Below are 22,223 nucleotides of genomic sequence, written 5' to 3' on the forward strand. Positions count from 1 at the left end.
CAAACCCCCAACCATGTGGTCTTGAGCTATATACTTTACCCATTCTGCCACAGTGGCACAGATGCAATTACAGGTATAGTCAATCATACAATGTAAAGTTTTTGAATACATCATTTTTCTTAAAGTGGGAAGATGAGAGGAATACTGAACACCTTGCCATGTAATCCTGAGTATGTATTTTACCCATTCAAAGAAACTACAGATGTAATCAGTCATACAGTCAACCAGGCCTATGCATGTGTGAAGTTTGTCTTAAAGTAAAGAGATGGGGACTTGAAACCATGACCGTGGCTTCATGAGACATGTGCTTTATCCACTATGCCATAGAGATCATGTTTGTGTCAGCTAAGGGTCTGGAATAGGGCTGCTGTGAGTCATGCTATGCGGGGTCGAGGTGAAGTCTGAACAAGTGAGTCTTGAGTCTTTTGCGGAAGATGGCGAGTGACTCTGCTGTCCTGACATTGGTCAGGAGTTCGTTCTACCACTGGGGCGCCAGAACAGAGAAGAGTCGTGACTTCACTGAGTGACCTTTGTTTGCGCTCAGTGATGGCGGTACCAGCCGGCCAGCTGATGTAGTAGAGCGAAGTGCTCGCGTTGGGGCGTGTGGTCTGACCACTGTTTGGAGGTAGATGGGTGCAGTTCCGTTGACGGCCTTGAAGGCCAGCACCATGGTCTTGAATCTGATGCGGGCCGCAACAGGAAGCCAGTGGAGGTCATGGAGGAGGGGGGGTCACATGGGAGAATTTGGGTAGATTGAAAACAAGGCATGCTGCAGCGTTCTGGATACATTTCAAAGGTTTAGTCGCAGAGGCTGGGAGACCAGCCAAGAGCGAGTTGCAGTAGTCCAGGCGGGAGATGACCAGCAATTGAACCAGGAGTTGAGTTGCGTCCTTTGTGAGGAAAGACCGGATCCTGCGGATGTTGTAGAGGGCAAATCTGCAGGATCGGGCCACCGCGGTGATGTTGGAAGTGCAGGATAGTCCGTCGTCAAGGATCACACCCAGGTTTCTCGCAGTTGATGAAGGCGATACTGTGACGTTCTCGACAGTGACTGCCAGGTCTATGTGAGGGCAGTCTTTCCCCGGGATGAAGAGGAGTTCAGTTTTACTGAGGTTGAGTTTAAGATGATGTGCAGTTGTCCAAGCGGAGATGTCTGCCAGACATTCCGAGATGCGCGTGGCAACATGGGTGTTGGAGGAGGATGGGGGAAAGAGAGGAACAGTTGGCATATGACCATCACCACCATTATTATTATTATTATTATTATTATTATTATTATTATTATTATCACCACCATCTGAAGGCTGTTTTTTGACTGCTGAAAGGTAAATGTTTCTCTGTGCTCATCTTAAATCCCAGTCTTATACCTGAATGAACTTGCTGATAATGTGGCACAACTGGCCCAGTGTGCAACTTATCTTTTGCCCTGTAAAACTTTTGAAATGAAGGTTTTTGCTTATTTATATTTTAAGTGATGGAGAATACGTCATGGTAAGAATTTATATATTAAAACCGTATCAGACAAAAAGATCTTTAAAAATGTTTATTATCAAAAAAAAGAAAAATCCAACTATTTGTCATTTCCTATGTTGATTTACTTTGAGTTTTTCCATTTTTTTAGACTGAACCATTCAGTCTTTTATTCTGCCAACTTAATCTTTAAGATTTCTATTTTGTATATGTAAAGAAACTGATATGCCAATCCAATATGTTGAATATAAGATGTAATTTAACGTATATCCTAACAACTTTTGCTACAGTGGTGCTACTGTACCTTTTTTTTCTTTGTGTCATTGTTTTTGTTTTTTTATTCTTTTTATTCCATTTTTTTTTTTTACATAGAAGTTGTTGGGTAGATAAGTGTATGAGAAGCTCACAAATCTACATTCTGTAGGAAAGAGGAGAGAGGACGAGGCAGAGATAAAGATGATAAGATCCACGTCAACCATCCTTCCAGCAGATTAGACGGCAGCTGTGTGAGTTTGAAACATTCCTCCTCAGTGGATGACATCAAGAGTGGACAGGGTTACTGGGAAAAGAGGCTGCAGCTGAGACACAGCTGTACTGGTGAGAATAACACTGCATTTAGTCCAATTCAATCCCCCTCCTGTATGCAGCACACTGTTTGTAATTGGTGCAATAAGCCACTGAAATGACAATGAAATGAAAAGAAGTATTGCTGATTTTCTTTTTTCTTTTTTTTTTGCCTTGGAAAGAACAGAAATAATCACGTCCCCTACAAACCAACTTCTGGTCAAAGTAGCTATGTAAAAATTCAGTCAGAAGTTCTGCTCATTGATACTGACTGTACGGTAAAAAGCTATTATAGAGTGAGTCATAGCTGAAAGTTACCTATTAACAGAAGTTTATCAACAAAGCTATATACATACAGAATTACCTATACATTCATTCTTATAAGGAGCTGAAAAAAAGTCTGTCTCCCTCAGTAATTCTCATCCTTACATTTCTGTTTCATTTATGCAATATTTGTAGCAGCAAATAGAAAGAAAAACAAAAGAATGTGAAGAATAACTCTCATGCCCTCATTAGTGGGGGAGACAGGGCAACATCTCACTTGGGTTATTTGGGCAAAAGTACACAACACAACTTCGTCAGAAGTGAAAGCTATTTAGCTTTGAGCAAAGGAAACCCTGCGGCACCCAAAGCTTCAAACATCGATCACTCCTTAAAAATTCTGCTGTTGATTGCTATCAAAACTGCTCTCATGAATCAATCCTTGCACGCTCTGAAATATTAATCTATATATTATTTTGCCAACTATTACTTCTGATAAACAGTATTTTTTTATTTGAATTTTCATTTTGCTTGGATTTGGTATACTTCAATTTAATAATTATAGATGCAACAAGTCTGCCCTTCTTCTCTCCTTCAGCTGGAATAGTGACCATTAGAAAGAGCAGTGCACCAGTTGGGACATCAGACACTGATTTGCGTGTCCTGAACAGCAGCCAGGTGAGACACACAGACACACTCAGTCAGTCTGCACACATGCAGAAACACACACACATTTATCATTGCAGTTTGACAAGAAGTTCCAACATGTTAGTTGTTCCACTGCTGCAGCAAATCATAGCAACATTAAAGGTCATATTGATAACATTTTCATGGATACATGTCATTTTTTGAAAATAATACATCCACAGAGCTTGTAGCAAGGTGCAGAATTAAAGACCGTCTTTTCTGTAAAAACATTATTATGATTGAGAATGAATCGATTCATCTTTGTTTGTATATAGCACCAATTCACAACAAAAGCCCTCTCATGACACTTTCCAAATTGAGCAGGTCTAGACCATACTCCTTGATTAATATGATTTAAAAAATGTTGTCAGGTCCAAAACTATTGTTTTGTTTACCTCTGTGTAAGAATTCTGATGGTTGGATCCAGCTTCTAACAAGTTTTGTGAGCCAATAGTATAACGGCGTTGGTATCACGTGGTATCTGTGCTTCATCAGCATCAAGAGTCATGGTAGTTGTCAGTTTGTGGAAAAAATGTAAAAATGTGAAACGGTTGTTGTTTGTGCACATGCCACAGATGACCCAGAGCCTGCTTGACACAAAGACGGAAGCCTTTGTGGCGTTACCTCCTGGTGATATCAGACCTCCCTGCAAACTGATTGACAGAACACACCATGTCACTGAGAGAGTCACCCAGGTTAGTAGAGACTTAGTACTTAAATGTTTCTGTTGCATGTTTGGTTGCTTATCCAGATCCAGGACAAATGGCAGCAGGCTGGAGTGCAAGTCCATAAAGCTGCAAGGGTTGTGGGAAATGAATTTAATTATCTACCAATGTCCATGCAGGTTAGAATAGACTTTCTACAAGCAGATTAAATGTTATGACCATGCAGACTGTAAGTGCAAACCGTGCAGACATGCAATGTAGTATTTTCAAAACATTTACACATAACATTACATAACATGTAACATTTACACATTTATACATACTTATGACATATGTAATCGCTCCAGCTTGAGCTGGGTCTGCCTCAGGGTCTCCTCTGAGATCTTCATGCCTCGAAAACCTTTGTTAGAGGTAGCCAGGAGGCATTCTGATCAGATGCCCGAGCCACCTCCGCTATTTTTCTAGTTTTACAACTAGACACACAAAATAAAACTACATATATTTAAGGGGCAGAAATGATTGTGCAGGTGAGGGCCAACATGGTGGAAGGAAAAAGAGAAATGTTGAATGACAGTGAGTTAATGAAACTGTTGTTTTTGTTCAAAAAGTTTTTCAGAGTCTTAAAAATCACCCAAAAATCACCAGGAGTCTTCAAAACTAAGTGCAGTAGAGTTTTATTGCCGGCAGCAAAACCCGAGACCACATACACAGACAACGTCTATGAGGAATGATCTAATATTGAGCAGCAGGTTTCTTCTTTTATACCCAAAAACTGGGAGTGGAAATACCCAACTCCTCCCATAGCCTCATGGTCTCATCCAATCCTTACTCTTCCAATAGCTATACCTCAATTTTTCTTTGGTATTCCCCTCCTCCTTCTTTCTCTGGAATCAAGGCTGTTCCTGACACCAGTATCTCCTTATCGCTTTCCTTGGTATTGAAGGTATTTTCCTCAGAATACACCTTTAGCTTTCAGTAACTCTGGTCTTAGTTTAAAAAACAAAACAAGTTTCCTTCTTGATATGTCCCATTACTCTTTTAACTGCATTTTTAAAAAAATAATAGAAATCAAATCAAATTTTATTTGTATAGCCCAAATTCACAGAGGGCTTTACAATCTGTACAGAGACGGCACCCTCTGTCCTTCGACCCTCGATTCAAGTGAGGAAAAACTTGCCCCCAAAAAAAACCCTTTTAACAGGGAAAAAAAAATGCGGAAGAAACCTCAGGAAGAGCCACAGAGGAGGGATCCCTCTCCCAGGACGGACAGACGTGCAATAGATGTCGCATGTACAGAGCAGATGTATACAATTATAATGGATGGCTGACAGGAATGAAAGCACATAAAGAGGTATTACAGCAATAATAATGAAATGCACATAATGGAAATGTGACTACTAGTAATAACAGTAGTAGTGGTTAACGGTAAGGATAGTATGTTGTAACAGAGATATGACTAATATTAGCAACAGTAGTGGTGGGTGTCAGGCAGGGTCATGGCAGTAGGTGCATCCACGATCAGGCAGGGTCATGGCAGTAGGCGCATCCATGACCAGGCAGGGCCATGGCAGTAGGCGCATCCACGATCAGGCAGGGTCATGGCAGTAGGCGCATCCACGATCAGGCAGGGCCATGGCAGTAGGCGCATCCACGATCAGGCAGGGTCATGGCAGTAGGCGCATCCACGATCAGGCAGGGCCATAGCAGTGGGCGCATCCACGATCCACGACCCGGGCGCGGCCAGGATCCATGAGAGCCCGTAGGACTAGAAAGCACAAGGACTCCGGGGAAGAAGTGAAGTCAGTGACATGCAGAGATGGGGCATGTATACAGGCATAATGTATACAGATGGAGAGGAGAGGAGGAGAGAGAAGCTCAGTGTGTCATTTGTCCCCCGGACTGGGCCTATAGCAGCATAACTAAGAGCTGGTCCAAGACAGGCCTGGGCCAGCCCTAACTATAAGCTCTATCGAAAAGGAAGGTCTTAAGTCTACTCTTAAATGTAGAGAGGGTGTCCGCCTCCCGGACCAAAACAGGAAGATGGTTCCACAGAAGAGAAGCTTGATATAGCTTGAATAGAAGTGTTGTATATTTGGTTACATGATTCCACTCTTGTGTCTGGTTACATTTCACATCCATAGGGTTTACAATACAGTAAATTCAATTGATAAGTACACATTTAATCAGCTGGTGTAGAATAACATACATTTCAACCACTTATCATGATCCCTTCACATTTGATTATCATTTAGCAAATACAACAATCATTATCAGTAACTACTTATTTTAATTTTACTCTACAAAACACTACAGTTTAGATGGTGCAGAGAAAATGTCTGTCTATCTTATCAGAGCTGCTCTGATATCTCTGACCCAACACCATTAAGGTATAACAGCAGGAATTAAAAGGATCATGACAGGGATGTATAGCCTAACTATTATGGTAAGAAAAAGCCCCCTCTTCTTATATATCACGCCTTTCTGGTGCACTACTTTTGTAACAGTATTAATTTATTTAACACAGATGCTCATTACATTAAAATAATATTCATTATTACACCATGTCTGAATAGAGACTAAATTCTATGATTAGGCCTATTCATTTCACTGTCCATTTCCTGTGCGTTTTCACTAAAAGTGCATTATTTCATTTTTTGATCAACCAATCACAGTTTTTAAAAGAATGTGTCACACCTAGTAACGGGTCAACCTTGCCTCCTCACTAAGATAAAAGTTTCTGTCTCTTCCTGCTCAGAGTTGCTCAAAGAAGTTTCCTAAATCACTCTGGAGCTGGGATTCATCACTAGAAGTTTTTAGGCTAAGTTAAGGAGCTCTCTGAGAGAATTCTGAGACTGTTTGTGATTTGAAGCATGTCAGCAGACTTCCCAGCATGCATCATTTGAGAGTTAAAACTCTCCTGAGACCTTTTTTTCATAATTTGAAGAAAACATCTGTGGTGGAAACTTGCTGTGTGTCTTTAATACATTTCAATATAGTCATGTTTGTGTGGTAAATTTTTACACTAATGAAAACATTGGTAACCATGACAAAGGTTGGTATTGATTTCAGTCTGCACCCACTCACGGAAGTGCCAGGTTAGAAAATCCTACAGGAACTAAATTGTTGAGATGTGTAAAGGATAGTACATTTTACAGTCATGTACTGCATGTCTAACTTAAATAAATATGTCATGTCAAGTTTGTTTTAATGTTAACTAATAATTTTGAGTATAGCCCACTAATGTAAACTTGCTGTGTACTTGTACTTCATCCAATTAATGCTCTAAGTTAATACAACTAGATATGTTTAGTTTCAGCTTTTGTAAAAACTAAAATGGTTTAAGGCAATGTGTTTCCACACAATTTTCTCAAAAAGTCAACTAATTCTGGTTAAGAGTAAAGGAGTTTGAGTACCTTTGGAGTATTTCAAGCTTGAAATATCACCTTTTAAAGTTTATGATCCATTTTTTCATTGATCTCATCTACCAAAATTCATTTGCACTGAAATATTTTTAAACGCATACAGCAAATATTGGTGTGTGTGATTAGTTTTGATTAATCAATCAGAGAGCTTTTAATTAATTAGATACATGTTTTCAATCGGTTGACGGCCTATCATAATTGTCTAGGGGTGACATTTAACCCAGGATATAGTGATGGTGCCCCTTGGTTTGCATATGGGGAGGCGAGCCCTGCCATTAAAATAAATCACTGCAAAAGAAAAGGTAACAGCTGCTAGCTTGTTAATGTTTGTGCAGTTAGCATACAGGTTAGTGTTTGAGTAACTCACCAGTTGCTAGCTTGGAGGTTGTTGTTGTTTCAGGTAGCAATGGAGGTTTTAAAAACATAAACACAGACAGGCGCCCAATGACAGGCTTTATACCACCAGTCTACATCAGGTAACATAGTACACAAACACACACACACACACACACACACACACACACACACACACACACACACACACACACTTGCATTTTAGGTTACATGTTGATCTGTCACCCAACTTTAGTTCCTATTTTTGTGCCTTGTGTGGCCACAGAGTGGGGATGAATAGATGAACAGATACCTCTGTTTCCTCTAGGTGCTGTCTCTGGGTGCTGATGTGTTACCAGAGTATAAGCTACAGACTCCCAGGATCCAGAAGTGGACCATTCTTCACTACAGTCCATTCAAAGCTGTGTGGGACTGGGTTATTCTACTCCTAGTGATTTATACAGCCATATTCACTCCTTATTCTGCTACATTTCTACTGAGGTTGGTGGAGATTCACACAACACTGACCACTGTAGTAACTTACTGATAACAAGGACAAATGTGTTTTGGAGGACACCACAATGAGACAAACGATCACTAACTGATCCTCTCAGGATGTTGTGACATTAGGTACAATTGTTTTGTACTGTAATGCTTAACAAACGGCATATTATGTATTGTTCTCTAAAGAAACTACATAGTTGGAAAACACCTGTAGACACTTTTAAACAAATGGCATATTATGTATTGTCCCCTAAAGAAACTACACAATTGGAAAATACCTGGAAGACACCTATAAACAGAGAACGTAATAGGCGTGCATTGTCCAATACTGTCCATGCTACCATTATTCATTTTAACCCCGTATACACTTCATTCTTGGTTTAGCTTCAACACACACAGAGTTGTTATGCACCTGCAGATTTAGCAAACACTATATTGTTTAAACTGTAATACATTGAGGGCCGGATCTACTAAAGGTTTGCGTCTATTAAAACGTGTGCAAACTGCTTGCACATGCAAAAAAATGTACAAACTGATTTACTAACAGTGCGCAAAAAGGTTTGCGTCTGTCAAAGGTGCAAAATAGCGCGTCTGCATTCAGTTAGTACGTTTGCAGCAATGAATATGCAACATGGGGCGTTTACACGCAATTGTGCGTGTTGTGGGTGGAGAAAATGTAAATAAATTAATTAGCACACGTAAAGTGATTTATCAAACCGGAAAGCAATTTTTCTCATAGAAACTGCGTCTATATTTAACACGTCTCAAAGGGAGGTGCAAACGCTTTGTATGCGTAATTGCGCACACGTCTGCCGTTATTGTTGCAAGAAGGAGACACCGAAACAATGGAAGGAGACGCCGAGAACGCATTTTTTACCCTCGTGTGAACATTTTTGGGATGAATGAGGAAACTATCATTAGAACATATCGCCTGTCCAGCCTTGCCATTTTGGAGCTGTTGGGGGAACTCAGAGCGGATTTGGAGCCAGCTACGAGAAGGAGTCACGCAATACCTGCAATAACAAAACTCCTTGCAAGTTTACTATTATTATTATATCTATATTATTATACGCCAATTTTTCTTTTGTTCTTCTTCTGATGTCTTGGTATCTCCTTTTCACTTCATCCACTGTTCGCCTGTTTTTTCCAACAGCATTAACTTTTTCACCGATTTGCTCCCACGCGGCGTTCCTTTGCGCGACCGTCAGATTCCTTTGCTGCAGCTCATTGAAATGTTTATTCGCTATAAGACAATATATACATTCACTTTAACACATTACAACCATTGTTTTTACCTGTAAGGAGGAAAATAGAAAGGAATGAAGCGGGTACGATGTTGCTGGCTTCAAGTCCAAAGTGTAATGAGCGAGCCGCGAACAACATCCTCCCCTTACAGGAAAACACAGAAGACCAGAGCAATACATCACCTGGAAGACCAGAGCGATGGATTACAGATAACTGAGAATTAAACCAAGGGAAATAAAGAAACATGAACTGTTATTTCAAATGCTATTTCAAAGCATTTTAATGTAGAAAATGAACTCCATAAATATATTTCAATAGTAAGGGCAAGTCTGTAAATGTTTCTTAAATTCCTTGTCCTTTCACTAACATGTTTTTAATGTTGTGCTAAAATAATTGTAAAGTAGCTGCCATATTGCTGTTTGTTTGTATTTTTTGTAATTTGATGTTTTATTCTTTCCTTAACACACCCAAATAATTTATTGATGTATTTTCTTTTAGTGACCAGGAGGAAGCAGCCATGCAGACCTGTGGTTACTCCTGTTCCCCCCTCAATGTTGTGGATCTTATAGTGGACATCATGTTCATTGTTGACATCATCATCAACTTCAGAACCACATATGTTAACTCCAATGATGAGGTGAACTGATCTGACTGTCCAGTAACCTAAAAATTAACTGACTAACTAACCAACCCCTCAACTTACCTTCTCTGTGTGTAAAGGACTGACAGATTGACTAAAACAGATTGTGTGACTAACCAAAATTGTTCTTTTTTTTAAGTGTGCTAATAGATATATATGCTTGAGTTTGACTTTGACTTTTTTTTGACGAGTTTAGTGACCTAGTGATTCACTGGTTCATTTATAGAGAGGTAGTTTCACAGTGAAACAAATGATCTGCTCATTGTAGTGCTGTCAACTTTTCATGCAGAGAAAGTAATAGCAGTTATGCAGGTTTGAACTGTAGCTCACCACAACAGGGTCTATATGGGTTGTAATTTAAAGAAATAAAAGCTTGTTTATTTTATTAGTAACTAAGAAAAGAGGTTTCATTAATTCCCTTTATTTGCCTTAGTTTAGTTGAACTAAGAATGGTGTGCAGCATTCATAAGATCTACAACTGTACATAGATATCCCCAAATAGGTAAATTGATTCATTGATTATTTGCTTTCATTTCTAATTGCATGAACAATTTATCTATCTTTCATACTGCTTTCATTAGAAGTTTTTATATTCATAATTTTATATTTTATATTATTACACTGTATTGTATAATCTTGTACTGTATAATGAACTGTACATACATACATACAACATGTACATGGAGCCCTGCCAGTATGCTTTCAGAACCAAGAAATCCACAGACGATTACACGTCCACTGCCTTCCTCTCATTCTTCATACACCTTGAGGATAAGAACAGCTAAATCAGAATGCTGTTTGTTGACTTCAGCTCAGCATTGAAGACAGGCTCACCCAGAAGCTGCATGGAAAACTAAACACTCTAGGTTTGAGTACCGCACTCTGATTGGAATTGGCAGTCATACCTCTGCTACAATAGTGCTCAACACTGGAGCCCCCGCAGGGCATTGTGTTCAGCCCCCTCCTGTTCACACTGTAACAGTTTTTTCATTCGAGAACACCAGTTCTCAGCCAACTGAATCGACTGTTTCTGTCTCAAAGTCCTTACTCCATCCATCAACTCCACTTCCCCCACCATCCCCCTCAACCTCAACAGAGGCCATTGACCTCTATTCAACTGCCCACCTTAGTGGCCCCCTTCTCCCTACCACGGTGAGAACTCTCTCCATCCTGGAGATAGACATAAATAGGGTTTTCAGGGGCAGAAGCCCTGCAAAATGGCCGAGCCAGACTTTGCCCCTCCATCCAGCCTGAAACTCTGTTCTGATAAGCTGTCTCCGGTTAAGCATCTGACTCCTGACAATCAATGTGTCTTCCTTCATCAACATGTCCACTATCGTCCCTGTCTGCAAAAAAACAAAGAACCTTTGGACTTAATGACTACAGACACGTCACCCTGGCCTCTGTGTTAATAAAGTCATTTAAGTGCCTAGTGCGGTCCCACCTCAAAGCCATCACCAAACCACTCCTGGACCTAATGCAGTTTTCCTACTGAGCCAACTTGTTCGTAGAAAATACAGTGAACATGGTCCTTCTCTTCATCCCCTGGCCTCCTTAGGAACCTATGCCAGGATCCTTTTGTGGACTTGACCTCTGCTTCAATCATCCTGGCTCAGCTACAGGAAAAGCTCTCTGTGCTGAGTTTGAAATGACACAACTTAAATAAAGTGAATCATAGACTTCCTGTCTGACAGGATAGCAGTGCATGAAACCAGGGGAACATGTCTGAAACTCCCACATATTAACACTGGATCACCCAAAATCTGTGTCCTTCCCCTTTGCTTTAATTCCTGTATACCAACAGCTGCACCTGTAGTCAACAGTCTGTCAATCTCCTGAAGTTTGCAAATTAAACCACCCTCTTTGGGAGATTGACCATCTGGTGACCTGGTACAGTCATAACAACTTGGAGCTCAAAACTCTAAGGACAACAATAAGAATAGCCATCTATCCAGGAACTCCAAAAGGTTGTAGCAAAACCCTCACACTGCAAACAAATGTTGTCTGAGACATTCTCCTCCACCTGTGGCTCCTCAGGACCACAACCTCACACCATAACAGTTTCTTCCCATATTGCACATTGCAGATGTTCTTTAAACTTAATACTGTGACATTATTCCTCATAACCTGACCAACATTTTGCACATTACTACATAAAGGTTACTGTTATTTTACTAAAATAAGAGATATAATATATTGTACATATAGTTAAGATTTTTAAAAAAATGTTTTTGTGAATGATCTTTTTTCTATTCTAATCTTTCTTTATATTTTCTTGTTCTATATTCATTGTTAGGCTTCAAATTCCTTGTATGTGAAAATCTACTTGGCAATTAACCTGATTCTGATTCTATAATGTCATTTGACAAGGTTGTTGAGTTCAAAGTACTCTCTCCCTCAACAGTACACTTATTAAAATGTGATGATACATATGGTTTACTCTGTGTGTTTTGTCTCCTCAGGTGGTGAGCCAGTCTGTTCGGATTGCAGTCCACTACTTCAAAGGGTGGTTCCTCATTGACATGGTGGCAGCCATTCCCTTTGACCTCCTCATCTATCGCTCAGGAGAGGAGGTGGTTAGGGGAGGTGGAGAGGGAGAGGTAGGGAGGAGGGAGGGAAAGAGTAAGAAGAGGGTGGGTTGAGGAGTAAGGAAGGGAGGAAAGACTGTTGGGGTTACAGGAAAGAAACAGAGAGAGAGAGAGAGAGAGAGGGAGAGAGAGAGCAAGAGAGAAAAAGGAGAATATGGAGGCCTGAAACTGTAATGATATACTGTATTGTATTTATTTATTTTTTCAATAATTTGCTCATTTTACCAAGTCACATAGTCATATTGCTGCTTCCTGTCTCCTCTTCCTAACAGACCACCACACTGATTGGCTTACTGAAGACTGCTCGGTTATTGCGATTGGTTCGTGTAGCCAGGAAGTTGGATCGTTACTCAGAGTATGGTGCAGCTGTCCTCTTCCTCCTCATGTGCACCTTTGCCCTCATCGCCCACTGGCTGGCCTGCATCTGGTACATTACTCTAGTTTTCAGTATTTGTTACTCAGGCCCAAACTTTACTAAGAATATGTCACCCAGAATATGGGTGACATAACAACCAAAACCAGACATCCATTTCATCCTTGCTGTACAGTGGTACCGTAAAACCCTGATTCCAAAAAAGTAGGAACATTGTTTGAACCATAAAAATAAAACCAGTATGCGATCGTAGTATGCAAATGAATAGTGTGAACCAACATCCCCATGATGCTGCCACCACCATGCTTCACGGTGGGGATGGTGTGTTTGTGGTGATGTGCAGTGTTTGGTGTCTGCCAAACAAAGCGTCTAAGCGTCTGAGCATTAGACTCTGACATGGTAAGAGTCATCACCACAAACCAACATCCCCATGATGCTGCCACCACCATGCTTCACGGTGGGGATGGTGTGTTTGTGGTGATGTGCAGTGTTTGGTGTCTGCCAAACAAAGCGTCTAGTCTGATAACCAAAAATCTCTGTTTTGGTCTCATCAAATCAAAATCAAATCAAATTTTATTTGTATAGCCCAAATTCACAAATCACAGTTTGCCTCAGAGGGCTTTACAATCTGTACAGAGACGACACCCTCTGTCCTTCGACCCTCGATTCGAGTGAGGAAAAACTTGCCCCCAAAAAAAAAGCCCTTTTAACAGGGGAAAAAAATGCGGAAGAAACCTCAGGGAGAGCCACAGAGGAGGGATCCCTCTCCCAGGACGGACAGACGTGCAATAGATGTCGCATGTACAGAGCAGATCAACGAGATCACAATGTATTCAATTATAAGCGATCATCATCAGACCAAAGAACCTTCTTCCAGTTGACCTTGGAGTCTCCCCTGCCTTTGGATGAACTCTAGTTGAGATTTAATGAGCTTTCTTCAACAGTGGCTTTCTCTTTGCCACTCTCCCATAAAGCTTTGACTGGTGAAGAACAGTTGTTGTATGCAGGCAGAGTCTCTCCCATCTCCCCTGCTGAAGCTCTTAACTGCTTCAGAGGTGTCATAGGTGTCTTGGTGGCCTCCCTCACTAGTCTCCTTCTCCCACGGTCACTCAGTTTGTGAGGACGGCCTACTCCAGGCAGATTTACACATGAGCCATATTACTTCCATTTCTTAATGATGGATTTAACTGAACTCTTGGGGATGTTCAGTGACTTGGAAATGTATCCATCCCCTGACTTATACTTTTCAATAACCTTTTCACAGAGTTGCTTGGAGTGTTCTTTTGTCTTCATAGTGTAATTAAGCCAAGAATACTGATTAACCAGTGACTGGACCTTCAGACACAGGTGTCTTTATACTACAATCACTTGAGACACATTCACTGGTGAATACTTATGCAATCACTTATTTTACATTATATATTTGTGTTACTCTGTAAAAATCTGTTTTTACTTTGACATGAGTTTTTTTTTTTTTTGGTCGGTCAAAAAAGCCTAATTAAATTGACCATGATTCCATTTATAAAAGCAATAACCCCATCCAAGGGGGTGAATACATTTTATAGGCACTATATGTGTTTCATAAAGTGGTGGACATTGCCCCATCCTTGCTTGTTTATGGTCCATACGGGTCCTTTTATTGACCATTCCACAACTTTCCTGACATTTGTTGCCCATGTCCCAAGTTGTATGAAACTTGTTGCTGGCATCAAATTCAGAATAAGCATATGTTCACACAATTAAATTGAGTTGATGAGGTAAAACTAAATACATTGTCTTGGTACTGTATTTAATTGAGGATATGTCAAAAAGGATTAGGAAATTATCACATTCTGTTTCATTTCCATCTTACCTCTGGTTTTCATTGGGCATGTGTCTATGATGTTACGTGTGTGATGCTACTTTGCTCTGTCCTCCACGTGACTGGGTATCCCACCAAGAGCCTTACAGAAGCGGAGCGTGCTGCCAGCTGATACAGTAGACCTCGTGAGATTTTGATTATTTTGTCACATTCTTCTCGGTTTTTGTGCTTCCACCATGGGTGAGTAGGCTGTGTACTTCAGCTAGACTTGCCGCATATTCTCCGCAGAGCAGAGCGGAGAGCAGAGAGCCACTTCTGGGATGCTGCTGAGACGTGCCGTGGCGCAGCTGGTGGAAACATGAGCATTGACTAGAATGGCCGCGATCAGCTCCTGCAACCATATCGTGACCGTAATGTGGCCATGATGGTCCCGGTGGAATCTAGGGGTTAGACAGTGTCCCAGCTTTTTTGGAGTCAGTGTCGTATATAAAAAAAATGCACCAAATGTTCAGAAGTTATACACTAAGCTAAATTTAGACATGATGTTTAAATTAAGAAAAAACTGGGATAAAATGTGTGAAAAACAAGAAAGGATAATAATAATAATAATAATAATAATAAAGATAGATAGATAGATAGATAGATAGATAGATAGATAGATAGATAGATAGAGCTTAGCATAGTCAGATAAAGTAGATTTGCACTGTAGCGCCACCTACAGGTGAAGAAAACCACATTTTTACAGCAGTGTTGGTGATTTATGTACTACTCAAAATTGGTGGTAATTACATCATGAGAGATTCATCAGTGTCCACAAGTTGGGCTGCTGGTACCATGCTTTAATATGTCATGCTCCTGGAAAACTCATGTACCGAGTTTTATTATGTTATATCATTACTGTAGTGGCCCCTGTGGATAGAATTGTGAAAAATTGTACATACTTGTGCAATGTGGCTGTATGACCACTCTCCCAAATATGGTTTCAATCAAATTTAGCGTAGAAGAGTTACAGCCTGTTACGTTCCTAAATGCCTTAACTGGCATGCGGATATCCTCAGTTCTGGACCGTTACCAAACATTTATAATTTGAGGTAGATTGGACCATATATATTCAAGTTGCAACAATTTCCTGGTTCATGAAGAATAACAATTTCCAGGTCATGGAGCTGCCACAGTAGCTGTGTCAAGTGAAAACTTGCAATCTTCACCATATACCAGGGGTGGAGCCAAACCCGAATACGGTATTCGGAAAGGCACAAATAACGTGTTTTTTACGAATACTTATTTCGAACAAATACTTTAAAAAATATTTGTATTCGGGAACAAGAAAAACATCATATCAAAAAGCTACGTTTCCTCATGAGACCGCAGTACATGCCCGGGTGAGTGGAGTCGGGGGTGGGGGCAGGGGGGTCGAAACACCGCTGTTCCGCCCCCCCCCGCCCCCGCAGCTGTCCATGGTGCTGCTGAACCAGGTGACGTTGTTGACACTCTGCGTTGTGGCTTGTCAGTGAAACGCGCTGCTCAGGGACTGGGCAGATCTGTCCCACTTGCTTTGTCCCTCACTCCGTTGGGAGATCTTCCACAGAGTAAAAGAAATACACATTGTTTCTCTCCCCCGCTCCGCTCGAGCGCAGCTGAACGCGGCTTGAGGCCACTTCACGGGCGCGAGGCTGCTGCAGCCGGCGACCCTGCTGACAGCAGACCGGGGGAGAAAAAAAAATTCTTTGCTCATTGCTTTGGTTGGGTTTTAGGCAATGAAGAAAGGAGTTGGTTAAGTTTAGTAAAAAAGACCAGGTAGAGGCCAGAAGCATAATGACCGTTAGCTATAGGCTACTATGTCATATTATTTACAGATCAAGTTTAGTTCTTGGAGCTCTGTGCATTAGAAAGAACAGTTCTCTTAAGTATTATTTGTTTTTATTCTGTCTATTCAACGTCCTCCAACAAGGACGGGTGGTGGTGGGGTTCATAATGTTCACAATGATATTTTATTAGTTGTTGGTTTAACCATGGATGAGGTAATGGCTGCTATGTTATTTTCTTTTCAATGACATTCCTTGTTACATGTTCAATGCTGGATTTATGGAAAAACATCAACCAATATTGCATATCCATAATTATTATAATGGATAATTAAAGAATACTTACACTATAACGAAAATTAGAAGTGTAACTCAAAAAAAAAAATATATTTTTACGCCTATTTTGAATTTTACTCGAATACAAATACAAATACTTTTCCCCCCTCAACAAATACAAATACAGATACAAATATCAGCTGCTCTGCACAACCCTACCATATACCATTATCAAGGTGTTAAGGCTTATCTAACCAAATTTGAGGTGGATCCGGTAGGCTTGCTAGGACGACTACTGCTGTTTCTCCATCACATCTGCCGGCCTGGCTCTACTAGGTTTGACAAAGCAACCCAGCGCGGCAAGGACTTGCATTTCCACTACAACTGGGCTAACTGCTTGAAGGTGTGTCTTAAACCAATGACACGCTTGTCCCAATCCCCACAATACTATCGAAGAATCACTGCTATGTTTGAAAGATGTTTGAAAGAACAAACAGGACAAGAGAAACTAAAGAGATTCAGTTAGAAGCTACAAAAGTACTGAGAGCTGTTTAGTATCAATTTGAGGGGGAGGCAGGTGCTTGTTACGGGTTGGCTGCAGTCACGAGATGTCACCACAGCCCGCTTGAAGGTGGGGCAGACCCAGCTTTACCCTACTCTGGAGCAGGTCCAGCGCTGGTTCGGCTTGGCTCAACTTGATGCAGTAAAACTGGTAATTTGTACTGGTTGATGCCTTTTGGGCAATTTTTAAGTAGATAACGGACAAAAAAATATGGCTTGCTGTGCAGTTAATTGCATTGAAACACCTTCCCATTCATTTTAATAAGGGTAGTCTGTTTGGGTTGCGGTGGTGCTGGCTGCAGGGGGTTCCAAAAAAACGCAGCCATTTGTGGCTAAAAACTTTAAACCAACTCAACTTTCAGAGAAACACATCCTGACGTCACATTGCGGTGGCCAATCACATAAGCTGGTGATCAGACTCACAGCATGAATGACGGAAACCACAGTGGATTGTAACGTAATATGTCATTCTCAATCTCATAACAAACTTTATTAATTCTTTAGGAAGAGTTTCAGATTAAAAAATGTCAGTTAATGAGAGGTACAGAGGAGTGACGTGACATCACACCACCACATCCTTCCCACAAGACTTTAAATAAACAGGAAATCTTTACATTGATCTCTTCTTTGAAGACACCCTCTTCTCTGGCATGCAAGAAGATTGCTGAATGTGTGTGCTGCAAGCATTCACACTATTGTTCTTTGGAATTTATTAATAAGTGTGAATGCTGCAAGCAACTATCAAAATATTCAGCTTTATGTTCAGCTAGAGAAACTGCTCAACTATCAAAATATTCAGCTTTTTTAGCCCATTCAGCCTATTACTTTTCAGCTTTTCTGCCTTTTCCACTTTTTGAAAAATTCAGCTTTTCCTGAAAAATTTTGACCATTCATTCATATAGTTTTATGCATTTCCGGCAAGTATTTTCCAGTACAGTCAGCAGTTTTTCTGAAATCACTTCAGCCGTCAGCATTCACAGTGTATTTTTGCAGGAAATGCAATTTTTCTAGTTGGCTGAATACTACCTTGTGCATCCCACTGTAGTGTGTATAAAAGGTTCATTTTTGTGTTTGTCTCCTTACACCAGGTATGCCATTGGTAATGTGGAGCGGTCAACCTCTGCTGGGATTGGCTGGTTGGACAATCTGGGCGAGCAGCTGGGGAAGCCATACAATGACTCCATCATCAGGTCGGGTCCCTCCATTAGGGATAAATATGTCACAGCTCTGTACTTCACCTTCAGTAGTCTAACCAGTGTAGGCTTCGGGAACGTCTCCCCAAACACCAACTCTGAAAAGATCTTCTCCATCTGTATCATGCTTATTGGTGGTGAGTTGTACAAAACAGCTGTCAGGACTTTTGGCTTGAACTTGAGTGGCAGCAGTTTGGTTTGAAATAAGAACTTTCTTTGAGGGCAGTATCAGTGATTTTGACTTGAAGCTTACCACACACACACGCGCGCGCGCACGCACGCACGCACGCACGCACGCACGCACACACACACACACACACACACACAGCAAACTGACATTAGATAACACATTAACCTAGGAAACATTAGCCCAGAAGTCAGGCTTATTGCAAGGCAAGGCAGCACATTTGCAGAATGTAAATGCTTAATAGTTAACTTAATTACAGTTAGCTAACTTACCATGGTTTTACTGTGTTCACATTTCCTTGTGAATACAATTTTATGAAGGGAACATGGCCTGCTAGTGTGCACAGTTTATAAATCTGATGTTTTTTTTTTTTTTTGTCACTTGCCATTTTCGACTTTTGTACACTTGTACACTTTTATCATAAATCCAATGCAGTGTTTTGATAATGAGTAATGATCCTGACTAATGCTTGTGCTTGTATTATACTTTTTTCATATGTAAATCTGGTGTTCTCAGTGTTTAAGCACAGTGTTTATGTATTAGGAATTCTAAATGTGAACAGATAATTAATTCCTCAATTATTGTCATGATTTCTTGTTTTCAATGCTCTAATGAAACACTCTAATGGACAATGGACAATGCTCTAATGGACAATCAACAATGGAACTCATTTGATTGTTCGTTGACTGTTGCTCGTTTTTATTTGTAATGAATGACAGGCTAATAACATGGTCTTTGTTTCCCTCCTCCAGCTCTGATGTATGCCAGTATCTTTGGTAACGTTTCAGCCATAATCCAGCGGCTGTACTCAGGTACGGCCCGATACCATGCCCAGATGATGAGAGTTCGAGAGTTCATCCGCTTCCACCAGATCCCTAACCCTCTGAGACAGCGACTGGAGGAGTACTTCCAACATGCATGGTCATACACTAATGGGATTGATATGAACGCTGTGAGTATGAGAGACTTTCAGGTGAGCCAATACTGTCAGCCACATTCAAAGATCTCACCTCTTGCACAGCCATTTCAACAGAACTTAAAAGACATGGTTCTTATTTTCTATATTATTTTTGAAAGAGAACTGATTATTTTCACAAGACTAATGGCCTTTGTGTTCACGGTTGCTGTGTTGGCTAGTTAGATACTGAAATAATACAGCTTATTTGGGGGAAAATGATCAGAAGCTGAATGAATTATAATTTAGGAACATGTACTTCTATGACATGTACTATTAAAACACTATATATTCTTACATAATAAGGGGCTTAATACAGTACATGCCCTGACATGAACAATAACTTGTTACACCATAGACATATGTAATGTCACAATGTTACAAGGTAAATGTAGTATAATTTTTTAAAGCGCAAGGGTTTGATAAAACAAAACTATGTTTTAGTCCTTTGTGCTATATTCACAGAGAAAGAAACCCCAATCTATTTTATAAAATGGAGTGTTGAGGATGAGTTCAGGAGTCTCACAGACTGAGGAAAGAAGCTGCTCTGTAGTCTGGTGGTATGGCAGTGGATACTTCTGTATCTGTTGTCAGATGGCAGCAGGGTGAAGAGACTGTGGCTGGGCGGGTGTTGGCTTTTAGTATCCTTTGGGCTCTGTGCAGACATCAACACTCGTTATATTTTTTGTCGTTAGTATGGAGCTATTTTTACTATAATTTTTTGTTTTGTAGTGCTATTTACACATTTTTGTTACCACAATAATGTTAGATCCTGTGGTTCTGTTTTGAGTGTCTAGGTTGGGTGGTGTGGTTGGTGGGGGGGTGGTTTCCCCTTCATAAGAAGAAGAAAATGGTGTCTGTATTCAAAACTGTATTTGTTGTATATTCACTGTTTTTTTTAATTTTTATTTAACCTGTGTTTTAACTTATAAATCTTACATTTGTATATTCACTAATGATTTGTGCATATGGGACTTCACTCTCAATAAAAAAAATTTAATAAAAAAACCCAGAATATATCAGAATAACAATACAATTCACAGGGAGTCATATGAAAATGGAGATTAACAGGGGCCTCAATCATTGGTTGTGAATGCTGGATGCATAACTTAAGTTCTTCTACTATTCTTCCGGGCCTGTTTTTTTTAGCCATTAACTCCTTCAACATTTTGCAACGTAGAAACATAATTCAAACATCAAAAGAGTCATCTAATTAGGACCTTTATGCTATCATTCAGAATTTTGATATCTTTCATACTTTGAGAAATATTCAACTTTTTTTTTGACATTTTTCCTCCATTTGGCGGATTGTTCAAAAATGCAAAATTTTCATAATTTTTCAAGCATTTTCAAAACTTAACTAGTCACTCATGCTTTCAGCTAAAAACACCATTCAAACTACATTTAAGCTGTCATCCAACTTTCAAATCACACTTACACCTTTCAAAATATTAAATTTTATTTGAAGCGTAGTTATAATGGAAGTCAATTACAAATCACATCAAACCCACCCAGCCCACCATTCATACATCCGCGTAGAAACGCCATTCAAACTTTAAAAGTCCACAAGGATTAGGACTTTCCCGTATCATTCAACTTTTTCATATCATTCATACTTTTTATACAGTCAAAGTTCAAAAGTTCATAATTTTTTCATTTTTAGATTAGCTGTCAACATTCTGCCCCATCCATACCCACCAGAGTGGAGGACTCAACTGACAAAGTGAGATGAGCTCTAAAAAAGTCTGAAAACCTTCATCTCGCTCCCATTCCCACAATGTTTACTCAACCAACATAATTTAAAAATCAACTTGTAGGTCGCAACAATGTATATCGGACCAGCACTCTTGGCCTGGTGAACTTTTAAATGACAGGAGCGCTGAACAACTGCAGCATGAGCTCCCATTAAACTGAGAGGAAAAATATCTGGAGACAGGCAAACACATCCACTTTTCTGAACTGCTCCACCAGCCACATTTTTGACAATTGACACAGAGAAATTTCACGGTGCTCAGTAGACTATCATAAACCATGTCATAATTTAAATGATAGCAGTTACTGTCTTGAGGGAGAACATGATCATGTGAGGAGAGCCTCTAACCCAACTATCTCTGTCTGTTACCACTCCCAACTTAGTAGCCATCACCATGGCAACCTCTGATTCCAACTGGGGAGCTGAGACTGATTTAACATTGAATGCAGTTTGACACACACACGTACAAATACAGTCAAAAATGCACATGTAAGCGTGCACACATTCCCACATACATATACACCCACACAAACACAGATATAGTATGTTTTCCAACATTTTAACGATATCCAACTATTATCTTGTTGTTTATTCTTTCAGCAGCAAACTCCTTTTAAATATTTCAATGATCCCAATCTTTGATACATTATTAGATTAATTTAACTTCTCAGTCCCATTCAGAGTATGTGACTCATTCTTACTCTAACATCTCTTCATACTACGCATACTGCTTCTCGACACAAATTATAGCTTACAGTGTATGTTGAATCCTTCATTCTCACCCCTATACTATGACTTTTCATTCTCCTTCAGATATGTTAAAGCTTTAGCTTTCAACAAACCGTAAAGTATTCAAAATCATTCATATATTCTTGACATTGTTTTTTATAGCAAGCAATGCGTATTTGGCATCAGCTTTTCAACAGCCAGCATTCCCTAG

General features: G+C 40.1%; 1 protein-coding gene across 1 annotated transcript in view; it reads left to right on the forward strand.

Annotated features, from left to right (window-relative positions):
- The window catches only part of LOC311266374 (voltage-gated inwardly rectifying potassium channel KCNH6-like), a gene marked incomplete at both ends in the record, with an annotated part of 54,655 nt that overhangs the window by 23,492 nt on the left and 8,940 nt on the right, over nt 1–22,223 (forward strand). Inside the window, 9 exons of the mRNA XM_084368721.1 lie at nt 1,895–2,067; nt 2,894–2,973; nt 3,558–3,677; nt 7,731–7,903; nt 9,650–9,788; nt 12,254–12,391; nt 12,652–12,806; nt 18,284–18,525; nt 19,328–19,527. Of these exons, the coding sequence (XP_084224847.1) occupies nt 1,895–2,067; nt 2,894–2,973; nt 3,558–3,677; nt 7,731–7,903; nt 9,650–9,788; nt 12,254–12,391; nt 12,652–12,806; nt 18,284–18,525; nt 19,328–19,527 (1,420 nt within the window). The remainder of the gene's footprint in view (nt 1–1,894; nt 2,068–2,893; nt 2,974–3,557; nt 3,678–7,730; nt 7,904–9,649; nt 9,789–12,253; nt 12,392–12,651; nt 12,807–18,283; nt 18,526–19,327; nt 19,528–22,223) is intronic.

This window comes from Pagrus pagrus, assembly GCF_965226575.1.
Source record: "Pagrus pagrus genome assembly, chromosome: 12".
NCBI lineage: Eukaryota > Metazoa > Chordata > Actinopteri > Spariformes > Sparidae > Pagrus > Pagrus pagrus.